The following is a 17,022-nucleotide window of genomic DNA, read 5'->3' as shown; positions in this document are numbered from 1 at the left end:
TGAAATCTAAACCAGATATTGCCGTAGTACAGAAACTGCCCAAAAACGAAGAAGAGTCTGAGTGTAACAAGGAATTCCGAGCCAATCCCGTTCCTCTGAGTGTCCTCCTTCCCCTTTATCATAAGCTCGTTAAGCAAAATGAAGAATGGAGGAGGGCCAGGAAGGAGAACAAAGAAACCCTTTTGGCCTCACAAAAGCCCTTCATGTCGCGAGAGAGGAGCAGAAGCAGGCAGCCGGGAAAAGCAGCTGAGAGACTGAAGTGTAAAAAGAAAACCCACCAGTTTAAAGCCAGACCCATACCTCGACCAGCGACAAATTAAAAGAAGAAGAGCTCCTTAGAAACCTTAGGACACAGCTAAGAGCCTAACAGCTTTTAGAGAACTCATCCCCTCTGCCTCACAAGCATGTCAGGAGCCCCAAGTGTCCTGAGCAGGCTGGGTCCCAGATTCCTGATGCTGAAGACCTTCCTGAGGAGTGTAAGAAACTTTTCTCGGAACACTAGTATCCAAAACTCTCAGCAGTCCGAAGACCACTTGATTTTCGTGTACCCTCAAGTAAACGTGCTGAGAAGGAGAACGTTTTGTCAAGTGAAGAAAATCTGAAACAAACCCGTGGCCCTCATCTGTCTCTGGGGCGTACGTCATCAGGCAGAAATGCAATTGCGAAGCCCGTGTCTTGCGGCTGCAGGCCTCCCGTGCCCACAGCGTCCTCCAGCAGACGGGGAGCAAGCCATCAGATCACTTGAGGAAAAGAAAATGTTGGAAGAAGAAAGAAATCGGATCTTAACTAAGCAGAAGCAAAGAATGAAAGAACTGCAGAAACTCCTGACAACCCGGGCTAAGGCTTATGATACACATCAAAGTTTAGTTCAGATGTCTAAATCCAGAGTAAAATATCTCAGAAAGAGAGAAAAGGAAGGGATGAGAGAATACTGATAACTAGAAGAAACGGAAAAAAAATGAGGCCACTACTATTTGAAAGAGTTTCTCAGAAAAATGCCAGAACTGCAGCAGAAAAGCATTATTCTTTTGTTTTGTTTTGTTTTCCCGTACCGGGAATCAAACTCATGACCTTGCACTTACCAGGCAGGTGCTGAGAAAAGCATTATTCTAACAAACTAAAAGCACTAGGAATATCTGATGAGTTTGTTTCAAAGAAAGGCAAAAGTAGAAAAGCATTTGAGTGCTTCAGCAGTCAAGAGATGAAAAGTCTCACTGAAGATAAAGAAAGCTTTAATGAAGAAAAAGTAGAAGAGAGAGAGTGGGGACAAGAATTATTTTATTGACACCAACAGTGAAGACTCTTGCGAGGATAGAGATGAAGACGATGAAGACAGTGCGGGAAGTACCTGTGGAAGAGTAGAACCGCATCAGCAGGGCCTCCTCGCTGTTTGCAGCAGCTGTGATGTGAGGACGTCTGTGGGGACCTCTCCTGTGCGTGCAGGGCTGGTGAACAAAGACATTACAGTCAGAGAAAGCTGAAGCCAGATGATTGGTGATTTGAACCGTTAGAGTAAAGCTTTCCCTGTGTTTTGGTTTTTTAAAACTGCAACATATGGTCTGTTCGCTGCAGTGATCTTGTATTTTTAGTGTTTGGAAAAAAGGTTTGAGAATCACAGCTGTCACAAACTGATTAGTTGGAAAATAAATATTATATTTGGTGGGGAAAGGGGCTTAGAATTGAGAAGAGAGCAGGGCGTGGCGGTGTGGACCTGTAATCCCAGCACTTGAAAGGCTGAGGCCAGAAGATGCTGTGAGCTGAAGGGTGGCCTGAGCTACATAACTACATAGCAAGACCCCACCCCAAGCAAAATAAAGCAAGACAAAAAAATTAAGGGCCAGGGAGATAGCTCAGTGGCACAGCGCCTGCCTGGCAAGCACGAGGTCCTGAGTTTGATTCTTGGTACCAAAAAAAAAAAAAAAAAGAATCGAGAGGAGAGAGAAGTATTCGGCCTTTGGTGATTTATTTAAAAGTACAGTATTTCTAGAAAACATGAATCAATAAAGGTTTTAAATTTAAAAAATGAAGGTTATTTATTACCCTTCTCCGTTATCTTTATTCAGTGAGCTCCACAATTCGGGAATGATATGAAAAACAGTACTGTATGCCTGACTCCTGACTCGGGCACAAATGTTTTATCTCAAATAGGCTGGCCGTTTCTCAGAATAAAGGATAGCTGTTTTGAAGCTAAAAGAGGATAAAGAAGTCTCATCATTCATGTAATTCATGTTGTATACTGATTGTTTGTTCCTCTTCCCAAATTTGTATGCTGAAGCCCTAAAGCCAAATGTGGTAGTTATGTATTTTTCATAAAGAGATTGGCATGAGACTTTCAGGGGGTGGGGTGTTATAATTTATATTGAGACTGTCCCCTAAAGGCCTCATGCACTCGTAGACAGGGCTCTTGCCTTGCAGGTCATAGGCAGGGCCTGGTTGGGAGAGGCACTGGGGGAGGCGTGACCTGAAAGGGCACATCTCTATCCCTGGTTCCTCTTTTCTCTCTCTGCTTCCTGGCCACCATTATGTGAGCAACTCTTCACCAGACCCTTCCACCATGCCTTCCTGCCTTGGAGCTGGCCAACTGTGAACTAAAAACATGACCTGAAATAAGCCTCTGCTCCTTTAAATTGTGGGTATTTTGTCCCAGTGACAAGAAAGTGACTAAGACATTAACCTTATAAGAAGCAGAAGAGATTAGAGCTCTCGCTTACTGTATCATGTGAGGATATAGCAAGGAGGCCCTCTGTAAACCAGGAAGGGGACCCTCACCAGGCGCTAACTCTACTGGCACCTTGATCTTGGGCCTCCCATCCTCTAAACTGTAAGAAATGCCTGTTGTTTAAGCCACTTAGTCTATGGTATTTTGTTATGGCTGCCCAAGTACAGACAACTTAGTACCTTGAAATTGGTATAAAATTACTTTATTCTTGATCTGTATCAAGGTCAAATAGGGTATTACAGGTCATGATCCTGAATATCCATGTGTCCCTCCAAGAATATGCTAGGCGAGGAGGCTACCTTTAAGCAAGTATCTACCATGTTATCAGGCACTACATAGAAGGAACTATAGCAGTCTTTGCCACATGGAATTGGCACTCTAAAAGGGCAATAGATCAAATAATAATTAAAACAGGTAAGTGCTATAGAAAATAGAAACATGGTGGCAAGGCACCCCTACCAGGGAAACCCGATCTAGTTCTGAAAGAATGAGCCAGTCCATTTGATAAATGCAAAATTAAAACAACACTGAGATTCCATCTCACTCCAGAAAAAGTAATCAACCAATAACAGATGCTGGTGATGGTGTGAGGAAAAAGAAACGCTTCTCCATTGCTGGTGAGAGTGTAAATTGGTACAATCACTATGGAAATCAGCATGGAGAGGCCTCAAAAAAAAAAAAAATAAAATCAGAGGTTCTATTTGACTTAGCTATTCCTCCTCTGGGTATCTTTCCAAGAGTTAGAAGCATCATACCACAGGAATATATACACACCCATGTTTAGTAGCACAATGTATAGTAGCTAAACCTTGGAAACAGCCCATGTGCCCATCAGCGGATGAATGGATAAAGAAAATGTGGTTTTTTATATACAACGGAGTCCAACATTGCCATAAAGGATAAATGAGTCATTTTTAGGTAAATGGATGCACCTTAAGTGAGATAAATCAGACATACATGTTTAAATATTGTGTTGTTTCTCTTTGTGAGAAATCCAGTGGGTAAATAAGGAGCATAATGGAGGACAGATACTGGGAAATAGGAAGGACGTGTTCAAATGGGGAACAAGGAAGGGGGAGGGGAGAAGGGAAGGGAGTAGGGATACAAAATATAAAAAGGAATGGAAAGAAAACAGTAGAGACAAAGTTTGTAAAGAGAGAGAGGAAGGACTGAAGGAAAGGGAGGGGAATGGGAGAAAAAGATCTATTACGTACAGGTACACATTCCCTATGATGAATGTGTCATTATGTATGTCAAAAGTGTATCAATAAAATTAATTTTTTAAAAAGTGTGAGCCAGTGTCTGAGGGAGGGACATTTGAGAGCTGACATGTAAGTTATCTTACCTGCAAAGTCCTCCAGGGATTGCTAAAGGTCAAGATACTGTGCCGCCTTATCAAATAAGGACTAATAGACTAATCTGTCACACAAAAAGGAAAAATGCCAGTGATAACAAACTACCCAGCCACAAAACATCAAATAGGATGGACAAAACTTCAGGGCTTGAGACTGAGGTTTGCTTCCGTGTCTCTGTCCTCTGTCACTTGGAGCACAAGGGCTGTCCTGCCTGAGCAGCACGGTCCTTGTAATGATGGCCAGGCTGAAACTGGCAGGACCCTGCTGGCCAAAGGCACTGGGCTGGACCTTGTCACTTCCCCTCCTGTCCTCCTAGGAGCGGGCTTCTGGCAGCCAACTGGAGGGCCCACAGGCACGTCTCACGGGCTGCAGTGAGCGATCACAGAAGAACCCCACATAGGAAGTTTGCATCTGCAAGATCTCCCTCAACGTTTGTGTTGGGATGATTGGCCATTGACCAGGGCAGCCAAAGTGTTGGAGCAGCTCACAGGCCAGACCCCTGTATTTTCCAGAGATACATTGTCAGACAGACCCTTTGGCCTCAGGAGAAAGGAAGACTGCTGTCCAATGCACACTCTGTAGGGCCAAGGAAAGAGAAAGGTCTAAAGATGTGAACATATGAACACTGCAAACTTTGAGGAAGGGTCTTGCTATGTAGTCTAAGATGCCCTTGAACTTGGGTAGCTCAGGCTGGCCTTGAACTCACAGCAATTCTCCTGCCTCAGCCTCCTGAGTGCTGGGATTACAAGCATGTGCCACCACACCTGGCTTGGAAATTGTGGGGTCTGGGATCCAGCAGCATGTCGAATACGACCCAAGCATTGGTATTTATGGCATGGACTTCTACATGGTGCTGAGGCCAGACTGCAGCTTTGCAGAAAAGAAGTGTGGGGCAGGCTGCATTGGAGGCAAACCCAACCAGCAAAGAGGTGGTCATGCACTGGTTCCAGCATATGATGGGATCATCCTTTGTGGCAAATAAATTCCCATTTCTATCCAAAAGGCCAATAAAATGTTTTCAGTGAAATGTTAAAAAAAAACAAAAACTTTATTCCAGTTACCCCAAGAAAGTATGTTAACGCTGAAACACTGAAGAGATTTCATTTAAATTCAGTCACACAACTTGAAACAGCAAACAAAAATTTTGCATTTGGTAACAGACTTTTAATGAGACTTCAAAAGAAGAAACATACAGAGATCCTCATACAACTTGAGCCATTTAGGCAAGTATTTACTACACAAGAAGACAGCATTAAAACTAAAAGTCCTCAAATTTTGAGAGAATGATGTTCAAGTCTTTGATACACATTTGTACATGAGAAGACAAGTACTTCATATAAAAAGAAGTCTGAGCGCTCAGCCTTCCTCCCAGCGTCATCTCCTGAGCCTTCCTTTTATGACCGCACAGCCCTCACACCACAGTACTTCACTCCACAGCACCAGTGTTAGTGCAACAAGATTGGCTTCTGTACAGTGAGCCCTCTAGATCCCATTTCACACATCCTGCCTGCTACTATTACCCCTTACAGGTTTGCACGATCTTATACTGATCATTTATACTCACTGCAATTGAGCTTGGGAATTTCAGATATCCAAAAGTCAACTATATATACACAATTCTATTTTATTGCACAGGTCAATGTACAGCAGGTAAATATATAACCAACCATAAGTTAAGATGAATAGTGACTATTTAGACAAAAAACATCGAATTTATCCCCAACCACAGGGGAAAAAAGTAAGACACGAAGTTACAACGTAAAGGCTGTGTTTGTGGTGCAGTCCTCAGGGATCGTATCACTCCAAAAGTGTGTTAATACAGCATTTGTGACATTTCTGGTGGCATCAGACATGAAGCCTAGGACACAAGACCTGGACTTACGCACATGAGCTGTATCTGTGCCACGTATGTAACAGACCACTTTAAAGCTTTTCAGACTTATTCAATCCTATTTGCCTTTTATAAATTATTACCATGCTAGTGCACGCTGATGGTAAAAACAACAGAATTTCTTACTTATTACACATTCTGACTTGAAGTTCAGATAAAACTGTTGGCTACAAATTCTGATTATTTTGTCAAATTAAGTCTATAACACAATACAAAATCATCTCTGGCAATGTGTTTGCAGTTTGGTCTTCAAGAACAGTAAAAAGTGACAAATTTAAGAATGAATTAAGGGCTGGGGATATAGCTCAGTGGCACAAGGGCCTGCCTGGCAAGCACAAGGTCCTGAGTTCGATTCCTGGTACCCCCCAAAAAAGAATGAATTGAAAGCCATTAAAATATATTAACTGTTTCAAAACGCCACATATCCTTTGATGGGGCAAATACCAAAGCACTTTCCTTACAATTTTCACCAAAGTGCTTTACAAGTAAAACCTGTATGGAGTGTAGACAAAAGCAAGCCCCAGAGAACTGAAGGCCAATGGAGTCCATGCCCAGGGCAAAGGTGTGGCTCCTAACTCCCCCATGCTGTGCTGGCACCGGCCTCCCTGCGCCCGCAGGTGCTCAGAGCGCCACGCGTGAATGAGGGGGCCAGGAATGCAGGTGCCATCTTCATTCATTTCTGCCACTCCCTTCAAGTCCCAATTCAACAGGCCAAAGAACACTACTCAATTTCACTTGGTGTCAACTTGTTTTCTGAAATCCTCACATCTGCACCTTGATCTCTAAACTGCTATACCTAGCACAAAATTGTCAAGCAGAACTGCTGGGAAGGTGCTCACTCCATTCTTACCTTGCTAATGCTTACTATGATCCTTAACCCTTTACAGCTGGAAAAAGGACGTTCATTTTATTGAGACAGCCATAGTGCATTTTGAGGTAAACAGCTGTTTGGGACTATCTGTCCAGAAACTTGAGTAAACAACTATTTGAGGCCCTGATTTTTTGGTTGGCATATGCACAAATTCCCCTGCAATTACCCAGAAAAATGGAAAAAAAAAAAAAAAAGTTAACAAGAAACATCTTTAAGAAGGGACAAGGGGGGGGGGCTGGGGATTTAGCTCAGCAGCACCGTGCCTAAAAAAAAAAAAAAAAAGAAGGGACAAGGGAGATGGCTAGGGCATGGCCCAGTGGTAGGGCACTGGCCTAGCATAAGTGGGGCCCTGGGTTCAATCCTTGGAACTACAAAAAAAAAAAAAATCTTTCTTGTTAGAAGGAGCAATCTTAGGTACATTAGTATTTACAGAGATATTTTTTAAAAGACATATCAACCATTTCTCTAGGATGTTTCCTGTATTTCATTAGTTATTCAACTGCTCTGAGTCATTTCGCTTCACCAATCTGGGAAAAAAATTCAAATATTCCCTGATCCCATGAGAAGTTTTGTCTATAAGCCTATAAGGGACGAGTAGGCTATCTAGCTAACACCAACCTCTAGAATTTAATATAACCCTTCAAATGCTTTTATTTAGATCATATGCTCTTAAACTAGCTAGCTTTAATGACACAATAAAACTGGGTTCCCCAAATGTCAAATCTTAAAGGAGTGTCCATTTCCAAGAATAAAATAAAGATAGCCAACACTGTGGGACAAGTGTGCTGAGCTTTTTCCCCTCTTCCCATGTAACATTTAGAAACCAGAAAGAGGGAGAGGGGGAACCTGGGGTATTAACAGACTCCTAAAATAAAACTTACAGAAGTGTTTATTTTTTTAAACTATAACTTCAAGAAAATAGAATGCTCAAATATGACAAATTACTACTTGGGGGAAAAAGCCCCCAAAGCCCTCTGCTAAGTTGATGCTAAAAATTCAAAGAAACCAAGCCAGACAGAATAGGAATATATGTAATTAACAGCTTCTTAACAGGATGAAACACCTATAAAAATTTTAAATTCTCCCACTTTTGGCAACGAAATCAGTAAAATTAATGTAAAGGTATTTTCGAAGGGCTTACGGTCACATTCAGAATGAAACAAAGGTAGAAAGCAAGATTAAAATTTCATTAGTTGCATGATTCCAACTACCTCATCTAAACAGAAAAGTATGGACTATGACTATCCCAACAGGTGCTTAATTTCAAAACTAACACCAACAATTTCAGCATGATCCAATAAGCTGTTTTTCTTTTCTGTTCTGCCCGTGTCCTGCCACATATATGCTTGAGTGTCACGAAGACTCCCCTTTCCAACTGCTCCCGAGAGCAAAGAAGTGGAGTAACAAAGTAAGCCTGAGAAGTCCTGGGGGCCCAAGAGCATCTTTCCTGGCTGGTTATGGCCATTTTATGCTTCAATATAAAAGGCTTAAAGGCTGTTTTGGGAAAAGGAATCATCCTGGCTATTAGGATATCCTGTGAAAGACCATCAGAGAGACAGCTATTTACCAGCAGTTAGCCTAAAGCTCTTGGATAAATATAAAAAAATTAAAAACAAAAGAAAAGGAAATTTGAAAATTTCCTACTGAAACCTTTTATTCTGTTTTTGTTGATACTCATGGGAAACAGCTCTGCCCATGATTCACTGTAGCCTGGACTCAACACCACCTACTTGTACTGGGGCCAATTCAAACCAAAGCCAAAATGAATTTTTCTCAAGTCTATTTAGTTGATACACGGCACTTCACTGGTGACGTTTTCATATTATCTTTAACAAGAACTCATAAGTCGCATTGATTATTCCCCAAGAGATGAGGGACCGATGATAATTCAGATGGGCTCCCCTGAAGAGATTTGTCAGCTTCCTCTCCCGTTCTAGCCAGATTGTTTTGAAAACCTTGGAGAAAGACAGAAACTCCCCACCAATCTGAGACTGTATGCGAGTTTTTACAACATTAACTGGAAAAAACAAGAACCCCAACATGGCACCCAATACACCTCCACAGATGAAGTCATTAACCAAATGAGCACTGTGAGTTGTCGCAGTAGGGAGATGCTCCTTAATGGGACCTCGAAGGCCAAAAAAAAGAACATTGCTGAATCCATTACGGAAAAGAATGGGCACCAAACCTCGATAATACTCTCGGATTCCATGGCATTTCAGCGCCCGGAAGGCCTGATAAGTGTTTGTAAATTTGTCATGATGCTTGTGGTCTTGAAGCAATGTCTGAACTCTTTCCAGTGGAGTGAAAATGGCTTCTGTCGTCCCTGCAAGTATTGCCGCCACACCACGGGTTGCAAACTCTGGAGCACTCACGTGCTTATGGAGAAGGCAAGATAAATCCTCATACAGACCAAACATAAGTGCCAGGGTAGTTGTTTTCTGCATTAATGGGGGAAGGATTCCACGATACAAGTTTCGAAATCCATCCCTCCTCAACTGCAGTACTGCATCCCGGGTTTTGATCCCATAAAGCTGCTGCCGAAAGAGGACCTTCTGAATGGGAAATGTGATCGCTATATTGGTGAAAGCTGCGCAGCAGCCACACAAGTAATGCTTCATTTCACCCACACTGGTAATGTGGGGTGATATGTCTTGCTTCGAAGATGTTAGGATTGGTGGCCTCTTTTCATGAGCTTCTGAACCCATCATGTTGCTTCTGATCTTTCCTGCTCATGAAGGATTTTTTAAACCTGCAAATAAATGACAAAGGATTATTTACAGAAAGCCAAACATGGAACTTTCCCCATCCCTTCTCCAGTCTTTGGACACTGTTTTCCCTTTTACAGTGGATTAGTAGTTTTGAATTTTAAAAAAACTGTATTTTCTGTTAACACATTAATTGAGCATATTAATGGGCTTCAGGATGATACTTCCACACATGCCCACAGAACTAGTCACTGGTTCTTAATGTATTTTCAGAAGACCCTTGGAGGAAGTCTCACAAGTCCATCCTTTTTCAACTACACGCCTATGGCAGGCTAGATTTTCTGCATCTATTTCCACCAGAACAACTTATTACAACAGACTGAATGCAGCAGTGGATATAAGACCCACCTATCTTTTAAGCCAGACACAGAAAGAAAAGCTTCAAAAACTGTAAAACATATGTCTCATTTTAAAAACTTGGAGGAAAGGACTAGAAATAGTAATTTTTCATGAAAATATGGCACATGAACATGTCAAGGGTTTATCAGTATTAAAAAATCATTATTTACAACTTATATGCTGTGGGCTCACAGGTAGGGACATTACGGAAGGTGAAGAGGTATGAGAGAATGCAATCAAGGAATGCCTGGAGTACATGCTATGCACTATGCTTTGACACACTGAAATTCTTACAACTCTGTAAACTATTATTTTCCCAGTTAAAAAAATGCCCACAAAAAAACGAATATTCTCTACTGTCTAAGATATACCTAGTAAACTGTGGGAGCCAGCATTCTGAGATGAAGTCTGTCTGACTCCAAGGTTCATAGCCCTGTTACCAAATCACAGGTGGCAAGGACTCTGGGAAGCTGCCCTGGGATAAGAGGCAGGTGTATCAGATACTGTGGATGAAGACGTGAAGTCTAAAAGCACGGACTAGCTCATGGAGTGGAACTAACACAAAGTCCTACCCCTGTATGACATCTGTTTCCGTAAGTTGCAAGCTCTTTCCCTTCAGTCATATAATTTGATTTTCCCCCCAAAAAGATTCAAACAGTTGAATTATTCAGAGCAACTCCTACATTCCAAGACTGGTGCTGGAAATCACCTTTATCTGGAGACAACACGTAAATATATACAAAAAAAAAAATGCAGAATGAAGAATCAGAAAGCTTAAGTTTTTGAGAAGCAGACATCTGGAGGAGCCAGATACGTAACATAAAAGAGAACATACACAATACAAACATAACTTTGCCTTTAAAACTATACCTTAGGAAAATATTTGCATAAGATATGCAAAAACATTCAAAATAAAAAAGGAACTCAACTTTTCTCAGGTTAACTTTAGTATATTTTTGTCATATTTCACCCAAAACTCTGTTGGCATTTTACAGAAGAAGTGACTTTCAGGACAGAGCTTTAAAACTGTCACCTTTTCAAAGCAGAATCTAATAAGGATATAATGTCTTTCTATTCGCTCACATTGTTTTACATACTTTATAGCATTTACATTATTCTTCCTATCTTTTTTAAGAATATACATTAGCTTGATTGATAGATGGTTTTTTGTTTTTTTTGGGTTTTTTTGCGGTACCAGGGATCGAACTCACGACCTTGCGCTTGCCAGGCAGGCACTTATGCCACTGAGCTATATCCCCAGCCCCGATAGATGGTTTTTTTGAGACAGGATTTTGCTATTAGCTCAGGCTGGCCTCAAACTCACAGCAATGCTCCTCTCTCAGCCTCCAGAGTGCTGGGATTACAGGTGTGCGCCACTACACCTGGCTCTTTCTACAAATCTTGACTACTATTATACCTAGGCATCTTACCTTTCTGGGCACTATTATTAAGTTTATTTCCTTCTATTAATTTTCCTACTGTTTCTGGAAATATAAACAGCTACCAATTCTTGTATCTTAAGGTTAGAATCACCCAACCTTTCCAATTTTCTATTTCTCATTTTTTTTTGAAGAATTGTTCTGGTTTCTGTAATACAAAATATGACTGCACTGTAATCTCAGCACTCAGGAGGAGTATCACCATGAGTTCAAGGCCAGCCTGGGCTACATAACAAGACCCTGTCTCAAAAAACCAAAACCAAAACCAAACAAAATAAACTGCAAATAATTTTGACTTCTCTTTTATAATACATATCTTTCTTTTTTTCTACCTTGTCGTACATACAAATATTTCCTGAGCAGAATTAAGGTAAAAGTGGACATTTTTTATATTTTTCTTGACATTTTGGGGGACACCCTTAGGAATTACCATAAACATGACACTGGCTTTTGGTTTGCAAAATAAGTTTTGTCATCTAAGTGTTTATCACCTGCAAGTCCTGGCAGTTTCAAGTTTACACAGGGCAACAATTACCATGATGTGAAAAAAGTTTGCTGGTCAACTGACACACATTGATCTGTTCCTGTGCAAGTGTGCCTGTTTTCCACCTCTCCCTGTCCACCTTTAGGACTACGTTGCAAACATTAAGAACATCTTTTCAGTGCTGCCACTGTTTGTGGTTCCCTTTTTTTTTTTTTGAGACATATGTAGTCTAGGCTGGCCTCAAACTTCTGGCAATCCCCCTGCCTCAGCCTCCCCAGTGTGGAATCCACGATGCCTGGATTATTTGTGATTTTTCTAGGACAGGGTCTCACTTTGGAGTCAAACTGGTCTTGAATCCACTCTGGAGCCAAAGCATGCCTCAAACTCACTGCAATACTCCTGCCCTAGTACTGGGACTACAGATGTACATAACCAAAGCCCAGGTTTGTCATATCATTTTGTCTTGGTTACTTTTCTCTCACTGCTAAGACAAAATACCCAATGCTCAAAATTAAAGAAGGTTTATTTAGCTCACACTTTGTGGAGGTTTCAGTCCACAGTCAGTTGGCTCCAAGGTAGGGTGGCGTGGCAGAGAGACAACTGATCATGACAGCAGAAAATACCAATAGCAACAGGAGAAGGGCAGAGGAGCAGAGGAGCAGAGGAGCAAAGGAGCAAGCCTCCTTCCCTGCCTTGTACTGTATGTGGGCTATCCACCCTAGGGTGGGTATAGCACTCACACCCATAATCCCAATACTAGACAATGAATCAATCACAAACTTTAGATTCAGCTGCCTCTGAAAAGCACTCCCCCAAGACTGCATAAGGCTTTGGGGGGACATCCAGACACAAGTCATAACACATTTTATCTGCTACAAATTATGCTATAAAACCCCAAATATAGCCAAGCATGTGGCACATGTCTGCAATCCCAATTACTCAGGAGACTGAGGCAGAAGGACTGTAAACTCATGGCCAGCCTAGGCAACTTAATGAGGCCTGTTTCAAAAAAGAAAAAAAGGGAGGGAGTAGCCAGGGATGTGGCTCAGTGGTAGAGCATGCCTGGATTTAATCCCTAATCCAAAGTTAAAGAAAACCCCAAACTACATAGCACATTCAAAAATTCATATACTTTCCATTGTAACTTCAACTGTTGCCCTTACTATTTACTACAAAATTCTTTCCCATTAAACATGGATTCCATTTTTTGAGTACAACTGGTCAACCACTAAGGATTTCATAGAGCTTTTAAGCATAACAATACATTTATTACTGTTTATTAAAGTTCAACCACCTCTACTCCCCCTTCCCATCACCACCCATCAGGAGTTGATCTTGAACTGTACTCAAATGCTTTCAAGTAGCTACTGAAATGATTATATAGCTACAAGAGATGAGAGCCTATGTAACACGTTAAGAGCCCCTAGGACCTACTGCCTGTTGCCTGGGTTCAAATCCTACCTCTACCACACATCTACTCTGTGACCTTTGACAAGTATTCAATGTCTCTGTGTTTTAGTTTCCTCTTTTATAAAAGAGGGAAGTTATCTACCTCATAGGCTGCCTCAACTCATGGAGTTAATAGTACACAAAAAGCACCTAGGAGAGTAGTCTGGAGTATACTGACTACCGAACAAGGCTGAACTACCGCTATTGTTCTTTTTTAAGTATCTAGTGCACCAAAGAGTCCTCTACTTATGATTTGGTTAGATGTGAATAAACCCACTATATGTTGAAAATATAGTAGGCATTTAGGTTTTTGGTGCCGAGGGCCGAATCCAGGGCCACATGCATGCTAAAGACGCTCTACAGAGTCTTAGAGTGTAGCTCTTAGAGTGTAGCTCTAAGCTACACTCTCAGTCCCTCAAAATGTATTTATCACATATAACTTACTGATCATCATAGCTTAACAACACACTCGTGACTACATGGCTGACTGGGAGCTGAGGCTTCCAGCCCCTGCTTTTCATCTTCCTAGCTTCTTTCCTCTTACCAGGAATAGATCAAAGTTCAAATTCTGAAGTACAGTTTTTACTGAATGCATCACTTCACATCATTAAAAAGCCAAGACAAGCCAGGCACCATGGCGCATGCTAGTAACAGCACTCTGGGAGGCTCAGGGGTAAGGATCACAAGTCTGAGTCCAGCCTGGACTCCTCAGAAAGACCCTATCTCTCTTTTTTTTTTTTTTTTCATTTTTCTTTTTCAGTACCGGGAATCGAACTCATGACCTCACGCTTGCCAGGCAGGTGCTGTGCCACTGAGCTAAATCCACAGCCCAGAAAGACCCTATCTCAAAATAAAAAACGAAAAAAGGGTTGGGTATGTACAAAGACCCTGGATTCAATCGCCAGTACTGAAAGAAAATATAAATATCAAAATAGAGGCAGGCCTGAAGGTGCACACCTGTTATCCTGGCACTTGGGAGGCTGAGGCAGAAGCTCACCTGAGCATAGCAGCAGCTCAAGACCAGCCTGGGCAACAGTGAGGTTCGACTTCAAAACAAAAACAAAAAAATCAAAATAAGGAACAAGGGCAGGGGTTGAAGATTAGTGGCAGAGCAAGGCCCTGGGTTCATCCTCAGAGTGAGGGGGGTAACATGTGTCAAAACATCTAAATTGAACCATCATGAGTCAGAGCCTATGTATATCACGTAATCATTCACTCCCGTATTACGGGCTGAATCTCACTTGGCCTTGGTGGATTTTTATTTATTTTATTTTTTGAGATAAGGTTTCATTTAGTTAACTAGGCTGGACTTAAGCGTTCCTTCTGCTTCAGTCTGAGCACCTGATATACACTAACATGTCCAGCTGAAATATTTGGTTTCAAATACTGCTAAATAACATTTGCAAAACATTTTTTGATGCTGCAGATCCAAAAACAAATATTGGTAGCTAAACACTGGAGATTGAATTCAGAGCCTTCACACTGAGCCACACCCTCAGCTCTTTTTTTATTTTGAGACAAGGAGTCACTAAGTTGCTCACACCAGGCTTATACTCGTTGTAACCCTCCTGTCTCAGCCTCCTGGAGGGCTTGTATTACAGCTGTGCACCACTAGACTTGTCTTCAAAAAATTCTTTTGATGGTATGATACATGCTAGCTAAGTCCTCTAACACTGAGCTACACACCAGCCTACCATTTGCTATTTTATTTTAAAATGTCACATTACTATTCATACAGATCAGGTCTGGTACTATCTTCACCCCAAGTTCGAGTGTCAGTGTTTTACTGGCTTTGTAAAGAGAATGTGTGACTTTCCCTTCCTGGTGCCAGGGAACAATTTAGAATTTATCAAAATTAGAAGTTCTGTGAAAATGTTAAAAGATTTACCTGTGACACTAGCTGATCCTTGCATTGTAGGGAATGACAGCTGTTTGCTAACTTTCTCAATTTCTTCCATTGCTACTGGTCTGTTAGATTCCCTCTTCTGGAGTCAACTTGGATACCTGGATTTCTTAAAAAAAAAAAAAAAAATCTGGCTTAATTATATAGTCTTATACAGCAGTTGTTGTTTTAAAAAATTATCCCTAACCATGTGTATTTATTTATGTTCCCTTTTTCTTAAACAGGTAACTAGTTTATCTAATTCCCACTTCCGCCACCCTCAATGAACGAGCCCTTCAATGGTCAATTTTATTATTATATTTTAGTTCTTAAATTTGCTTTTCCTCTTTATTACCTTTCTCATACTCTCATTTCTAATTTCTCAAATTAAATGGTTATTTTAAATTACATTTCATAATTTGAGTATTTAAGGTTATGCATTTTCCTCTGGGAAAAAGGTTTATTACTTTTTTGTCCTAGGGCTTAAATCCAGAGCCTCTGCCCCGTGCTATATCTGCAGCCGTTTCTTTAAAAAAAAAAAAAAACTATTTTTGTTTCTTTTTGATACAAGGTCTTACTATGTAGTTCAGGCTGGCCTCCAACTTCTGGCGATTCTCCTGCCTCAGACTCCCAAATGCTGGGGTTTTAGGCAAGTGCTGAGGTTACAGGTGTGTACCACTATGCCCAGCCTTTTTAAAAATTTTGAGATGGGGACTAAGTCACTCAGGCTGGGCTTAAACTTGGGATCCCCTCCTGCTTCAGTGTCCCACAGTGCTTGGATTATAGGTGTGTGCAACTGTGGTTGGCTTCCTTTATTATTTCTAAAAGATACTCTCCATTTTATTTTATTCTAGTTGTTCGTAAGTGTTCTAAAATCTTCAGTGGGCTAGTGTAGCGTTATTTTCAAGAAAAACAGCACTAAAAAAGTGGTTCCAGAATGTTATCCAATCTATTTCTGCCCTTACTGTAGTGAAGCGTTATGATTTAAAATGTCCTACAGATAGATGACTGAAAAGTTTGCCAGGTGCTCAGTTTAATAATTAATTGTTTAGCCTATTATAGCCTTACTTTTTATTCTTTTACTGATAGGCAAGAAGACTAATTATTACTATACTTGCCAATCTCAGATTAATATTTAAAAAGCTAAAACTTAGCTTTAAAATGCCTGATACCTATATAATGCTTTACTCTTTAGTTTCATAATTAATGTTAAAACCAACAAAAATATTTAATGTACACATTATTACACAATATCATGACAATGTATGAATGTCAACAACATTTTATTTTGCCGGGAGTGGTGGCGCAAACTTGTAATCCCAGCACTCGGAAGGCTGAGGCAGCAGGAGGCCCACCTGGGCTACAAAGTAAGTTCAAGGCCAGCCTGAACTGCATAGGGAAACCCTGTCTCAAAAAGGCAAAAATGAGAAATTTTATTTTAACATGTAGAACACATATAACAGTGCATTTCAAATTCTAAACTAGGTCTACTTCTGTACAATATAAGCCAATTTACTTAGCCAGGCATGGTGGCACACACCTGTAATCCCAGCACTCTGGAGGCTGAGGCAGGAGGATCGCCATGAGTTGGGGTCACACTGAACTACATAGTAAGACCCTGTCTTAAAAATAAGTACATAAACTGCTGCCCTTGAACAATATAAATTTTGTCCATGTTCATTTTTAATTTTTACTGAAATAGTATTTATTTTCCTAAAAGAAGCTAGCCAATCATTTATAGGCCACTGAATCACTCTTTTAAGAAATTTTAAGAACCTTACTGTATACCTACATTCTTAGATTTATTTATTTATTTATTTATTTA

The 17,022-nt window shown here is 40.8% G+C and overlaps 1 protein-coding gene and 1 pseudogene across 1 annotated transcript in view; one reads left to right on the top strand and one right to left on the bottom strand.

Annotated features, from left to right (window-relative positions):
* The first annotated feature begins 5 nt into the window (after window positions 1-5).
* LOC102010809 lies at window positions 6-1,779 on the top strand (annotated as a pseudogene).
* A 3,437-nt stretch (window positions 1,780-5,216) lies between these two features.
* Window positions 5,217-17,022, bottom strand: part of Slc25a51 (solute carrier family 25, member 51) — a gene marked incomplete in the record, with an annotated part of 13,995 nt that continues 2,189 nt past the window's right edge. The window contains 2 exon segments of the mRNA XM_013513300.1: window positions 5,217-9,588; window positions 15,204-15,327. Of these exon segments, the coding sequence (XP_013368754.1) occupies window positions 8,654-9,547 (894 nt within the window).

Source organism: Chinchilla lanigera, unplaced genomic scaffold (assembly GCF_000276665.1).
Source record: "Chinchilla lanigera isolate Chin_1 unplaced genomic scaffold, ChiLan1.0 scaffold00018, whole genome shotgun sequence".
NCBI lineage: Eukaryota > Metazoa > Chordata > Mammalia > Rodentia > Chinchillidae > Chinchilla > Chinchilla lanigera.
This window is presented reverse-complemented; position numbering and strand designations above follow the sequence as displayed.